The sequence below is a fragment of the Halyomorpha halys genome, unplaced genomic scaffold (genome assembly GCF_000696795.3).
Source record: "Halyomorpha halys isolate HHAL.00 unplaced genomic scaffold, Hhal_1.1 Scaffold441.1, whole genome shotgun sequence".
Classification (NCBI taxonomy): Eukaryota; Metazoa; Arthropoda; class Insecta; order Hemiptera; family Pentatomidae; genus Halyomorpha; species Halyomorpha halys.
Genome location: NW_027106497.1, coordinates 481,456 through 487,885, shown reverse-complemented (window position 1 = coordinate 487,885; position 6,430 = coordinate 481,456). Strand labels below are relative to the sequence as shown.

Below are 6,430 nucleotides of genomic sequence, written 5' to 3'. Positions count from 1 at the left end.
AGAGAGAGAGAGAGAGAGAGAGAGCTTTCCTGAGTTAGTTTGAAAATATGGCTATATTACATGGTACCAAAATTATTTTATTAGATTAACCCATTATATTTTTTAGGTATAAGAAATGGAATCGATGTGTGCATCAAATGGTATGGAAGAGCTTCCTTGATTGGAAGAGGTTGAACTGTTAGATATATGTTAGAAGTTCTAGAGACTTTTAGTTTTCAGAATATGTGAAGAATGATTTTATTTTGGCCAGAGTTCCTTGATTGCTGCAATGATTTTTGTTTTTAATAGAAAGATATCTGTTTCATGAATTGTCTGTAAGGAAAATTAAAAGATAATTGTAAATAATTTTATATTTTTGTCAAATCATTAGGAAGTTTACCTTGAATTGAGCAAAAATAGACCTTCATGATATTTCATTCATTAAACACCTTCTTACAGGATTTAAATGTTTCAAGTTTGTATCTTCAGAAATGTTTTTCTACAATTAATTTTATTGAGAGGAAATGGTTGGGGATGCTGAAGGAAACTAATAACTAAAAACTTATTTATTAGTGCCAACGTTTCAGCCAGAATTTCAGACCTTCATCAGGGCTATATTGCAGAACTAGGGGGGGGGGGAGGTGAACTTAAGTTAATAACATAGCTAAGCTTCTCTAGAACATACCAAAATGGTAAGAAGCCATATGCTTGCAGATCAACTGAACTGGGTAGAGAGAGAGATGGAGGGTTTAACCTTAGGTCTCCATTATGGGCCTTAGATGTTATGAGGCTTTACAGACCCAAAGAAACTTTAGTTATCAATAAGGAGTATGCAACTGTTTAAATGAAACTTTTATTTCAGGAATGGAATGAGAAACAAAATGAATTCCTGTAAAAAACAAAACAAAAGAATAGCTGAGATGCAGACATTCAATTTCAATTTATAGTCTCTTAGTAATGTATCTAAATCAACTGTTTCCACATAATTTCAGTGAATTTCTTTTTTTATACACTACTATTTAGAAATGTTTGATTGATTCTCTGCTGAGATATTAAAAACACATCCAGCATGATGCATTTTATGTGAGTTTTCCCATAATTTCTTTTTCACCACTCTCTTCTCTAATAATTTTGCAGCATCAGTTTATGTTTTCGAAAATTTAAATATATTGTGTAAAAACAAAACAAAAATAATGTAAACTAAGTCAATGTTGACTAACACTGTTTTAGAGAGTTGTTAACACTGATGCATTCCATCGACACTACTCGGCCTGTCACTTTTGTCACAAAATATTCCTACTCAACTGATAAAGCGGTAGGTAAAATCTTTATGTAATTATTCTTCATTTTGAAATGATTTACATTTCTTTTAGACCAGTAAGTACTATATATATATATATATATCGATGAGTCTCATGCAATAGGTAATTTTTTAGTCCACTTGAATAAAATGGTTTTTAAGGATCACTATGCATTCATCTTGGTTATAATACAATCTGTGGGAACATTTCTTTACGATAGGCATAATGAGTTAATTATATTATGATGTTTTACTGATATTTTACTTATCATTAGGACTGTAATTTTCAATGCCATGGGCATTCTAGAGTAACATTTTTACATTCAAATACATTAATTTTTAATATTCAATTAATTTTTTATTATGTTAGAACAGGATGTGGTTTATTTCAAAATGTTTCACTGGAAAAAAAAATCATTATTGTGGACGAATAAAATCTCTAACTAAAAACAGAAATAGAGAAATTTGAAATGTAAGGTTTTTGAAATTTTGTGGCAGCCCACAAGTTCTAAATTTGACCTTGCCACCACTTTCACTCTTATTTCTTTTACAAAATCCGCTCATAAAGGAAAAAATAAATTATGAGTACAGTCTTGCAAAATGGTCTGAGTGTATGTGATGAGATTAATATTTTAAGTGGGCATATGTCTGGTATGTTACAGCAACTTTTTCCATAAAATGGACTGAGCACTCAATTAACTCGTTATAGCAATGTAAAATTATATTTACTTTAATATTAGTTAGGCAGTATCCTCATTGAATTAGTTAGGCAGGCCTTAAATGTTAAATTAAAAAAAAGTAATAACTTCCTATAATGTATCTTCAATATTGTTTGTTTCAAATAATTAACCATTTCTCATTATTAGGAGTAGTGAAAAATAGATAAGCATAAACAATGAATGGCTTTGAAAATTAAGGAGATAAGAAGAAATTTTTTTTTCCTGGTTGAAAAACTTTTCTGAAAATAAGAGTAGTAATGTTTATGTCTTATATATCATTTGAAAGCAAACAATTTTAGAAAAAATAATATTTAACTTATGAAGCCTTAGAATGTAATAGAGAATGGTGAAAAACATCTAAATAAAAGGTTGGTTCTGATATGAGTTTGACTGTTAAACTGGGGGGAGCATGTTTCCGTTTCAGCAGTCTGATGGGTGTTTTCATGTCTCATAGTTGTTGAATAGTTTTTTTTTAATTTGACTCAACCTATATATGAACCTTTCAGTTAACAGAATGACTAACCCCATTAAATCATTCTTAGTATTTTCAATATTGGTTCTATCACAATTTAGCATTAAATTTATGATCAAAACGTAAATTTTAATATTTGTTTATATTTCAATTATATTTTATATAATTTTTTGAAGTATATGTCTTATATACTTTTTCAAAAGAAAACTATTAAAAGTTTGCAATGAGAAATAAAGACACACTTTTTTTCCATAGCAACTGACATAGTGGTCCAATGAATTGATAGAATTTTTCGTTTTAAACAATCCGACCAGATCTGTTACTTTGCCCACATTTGATCTTGGTCACAGCTTTATAGAATGCCTTTCTCTAGGATCTGGTGGGCGGAGCTCCTGATTTATTTGATCTGGTTTTATTGTCTAAAAACACCTAAACTTTAGAATTGTATTTTATATTTGGAGGTTTATTTTATGTTGAAAATTGGGGTCTGAAATTTGCCAGTTATTTGAGAAACATCCATACAATACAATACAATACAATATTCTAGTATGAAAAACTTGTTTTTAATTATTTAAAATATTGTTTTTGTTTTGTTATATGCAAATAAAATTTTGTTTTTATAAGTTCAGTTTGATTTTATACTGCTAATGTTAAAACATAAAGTAAATTTATATTTGAATTGAGTTAAGAATGTAATTAAAAAAGTTGTTTATGGAATATTATGTTTTAGCTTTGTACCATTAACAAATATTTTCATTTTTAACAGTTTTAATAAGTAAAATTTATTTATTTCTTATTAAACAGAATAAAATTAGCTCTACAGCCTTAATCTCCACTCTTTACTTTGCTCCTGTGGATTGAATATATTTTACTGAGTTATATTTAGCTTTTAGTTTAATATTTTAAAGAATCAACTTTATTGTTTAGTTGATATTATAATTTTTCTGATCTTTAAAATATAATGCAGGCTGGTCAGATGGATGTTATCTGTTTTAATCGTTATAATGGCTGGTACCAATCACCTGGTGATCTGTCCGTTATTGAAGATTATGTTACCAGTGAGGTAACAGGCTGGAGGAAAACCTACAATCTCCCCGTATTTATAACTGAATATGGAGCAGGATCTCTGCCTGGTTTACATATGGTATTATTTAACTCATCATTATTTTTTTAAATATATTTAAGAAGTGAAATGTTATTATTTTATTTTTGTCCCTTATAAATAACATTTTGCAAAATAGTTTGTGTATGTGTGTATGTTTTCATGTGCACACCCATGCATGAACAACCAAGCTCAAAATGTTAAATTTTATAGAACTGAAATTAAATATTTAAAGTAGATAAATTTCTGGGATGTTACTGCAACTTTTTCTCTTAAATTAACTTCCCATAAGTGCAATTTCATATCATTGATTTAACACTATTTACTATTTTATCAAAAATAACTTTAACAATTTTAAGTTAACTCTAATATAAATAATATTTATATATCATATAATATACTCTCATATTTATTTAAAATCTGCTAGATTTTATACTCATTGAAATAGTCTGACAGGGCTTAAATGTTGAAATAAAAAAGAAAAACTTCCTTTAAAATACCTTTTATTTTGTTTGTTTATAATAATTAACCAACTCTCATTATTAGCAGTAATAAGCAATGGATAAACATAAAAGAATTTGATAATTACAAAAGGTTAAAATTAATGTTTTATTGTTTTCATCATTCTAGTAATAGATTCTCTATGATAATAGATGATAGTTTAGATTCACTGATATCAATCTCTATACAAAAAACAGTACGTCTTCAGCAAGCACTGAACCAAGCTTCCTGGTTGTAATGGCACTAATATTTTTTTTTATTACTGATAATTTTTACCATTCCAGCTCCCAAGTGGTATGTGGAGTGAGGAGTACCAAGTTGACCTTTTGAAGTTACATTTCAATGCATTCGATCATCTGAGGGCCAGTGGTGACCTCAGCGGTGAGCTTTTATGGACATTTGCCGATTTTGCTGTACAGCAAGGTATGATTTAAAAAAAAAAAGTCACCTTGTTTACATCATTCCTTTTTAGAATATTAATCACAATATTCTTTATTACAGAGCATTCTAAGCCAGGGAACTGTATGAAAGGAATATTTACAAGAAGCAGGCAGCCGAAAAAAGCAGCATATACGATCAAACTGAGATATGAATTGATGAATGATAATAAGACAATGACGTATGAATAGATTTAGTTATCATACAGTTTTCATGTAAAATTGGATGATTCAATGAAGAACGTCAAATTCTCATCCCAAACTTTTTTTAAGCCTTCTACTTCTTATTTTTAGAAGGAGGAAAAAACATGTAGGCTGTGCCATCTTTGTTCTATTTCTTCCATACTAGAAATTATGCTAGCTTCCTCAATGAGAACATCAAAAACCTCTCTCTCCTTCATTCTGCATTCTGCATAAGCATTCTTTAAGGGATCTCAAGTTCAATGAAAATATATATTTTCTTGAAATTTCCTCAGGTTTCATGATTTCTCATTTAATTTCTATCTCCCCTACCCCTTCTAGAATTTTCAGTAATTATTTAACTCAATTCTTATTTTTTATTATACATTTGATGCCTTCATTAATTTTTGTCTGTATATTTTTACCCATTAATAACCCAGTGATTATTGATTTATTAAATGAGCTAAAGGTTTCATACCTGAGAATGATGAAGAATTTTTATGAGAAGTCATTTTCCCTCTTTCCTGGAACTATATTTTACTGAAAAATGAGTATCTGATAACTGACATAACTGTGGGATGCTATTTTGCCCCCCCCCCCTCATTATAAAAGTAATCTTTAAAGATTAAAACAAATAAAAAATTTGGCTAAAACTTTGGTTGAAATATTCAGGTCAAATCTGACGTTTTTCTTCGAATCATTCATATTTATTTCAAAATTTTTGTACATTGTATAAATATTTCAAATGTTCTTATTAATCTTTGTATGTCTCGTGTATTCAGATTTAGGCAAAAGTTAGTTTTGATAAAACTATAGCTAAAATTGTCATGCATATAAAATTTATTTATTAATGAATTAATTAGCAAATGAACCATTAATAAACAAACATTCTATCCATTACAATTTTAGCTGCAGTTTTAACGTAACTAATCTTTGCCCAACTCTGCTTGTATTCTTGTTAATTGTATAGAGTTTTAAAATATATAAATATATATTTTAAGATCATGTGTTTCTTTTTTATACTCTACACCTCCTGATGACAGCTGTTGCAAGAAGTTAATATTTCATGCCTATATTTCACAAAATCATATGAATGATTGCAAAACATGAACAAATTTTCCTCATATAAATGTTTAGGAGTCATATAACTGTACTAATAAAAAATTTATTAACTTCTTAACTAATGGAGGAAAATAAGTGGCCTTTATTCAGTTGATTTTGGAGTACCATCAAATTACGTTGCTTTATTCCTGAGAGGTGATTCCATCAAGTTTCATGTTGCTGAATGTGGCCCATAAATAGTCGTGAAAGGCAGAAAAAACCTTGGAGGAAAGAAAAGGAGAGAAATATTCCCTCACATTAGTTCATTGGAAAAATAATCATAATTTATCTGTTTTTTTCTTTTTCTCCCTGTTATTATCCGCTGAAATAAATGTGTCCAATTTTTATTGCATAATTGCTTCTTCTCAAAGTATGAAGGCAAGTGAGATCTCTAAGTTGTTCAAATTAATCTGTGGTTAAGAAGCAAATGCTTAATCTAATTATTAATTTCTTCCGTAGTTGTCATTTCCAAAAATGTGACTTGGATAACTGTGTTCCAGTTAACCTGTCCTGATTTGTAGTACTAGGCTTCCAATGTTTTTTTTTAATGTTTCTGATTTTTAAAATAGTAATTTAAAATTATAAGTACATAATTTGGATTTATTTTGGGCTAAATTTATAGACAATAAAAATTTGATC

General features: G+C 28.6%; 1 protein-coding gene across 1 annotated transcript in view; it reads left to right on the top strand.

Moving 5' to 3' along the window:
- Positions 1-5,685, top strand: part of LOC106682794 (beta-glucuronidase) — a gene marked incomplete at its 3' end in the record, with an annotated part of 16,840 nt that extends 11,155 nt beyond the window's left edge. The window contains 4 exon segments of the mRNA XM_014423851.3: positions 1,210-1,294; positions 3,438-3,614; positions 4,358-4,496; positions 4,575-5,685. Coding sequence (XP_014279337.1) covers positions 1,210-1,294; positions 3,438-3,614; positions 4,358-4,496; positions 4,575-4,702 — 529 coding nt within the window.
- Positions 5,686-6,430: the final 745 nt, after the last annotated feature.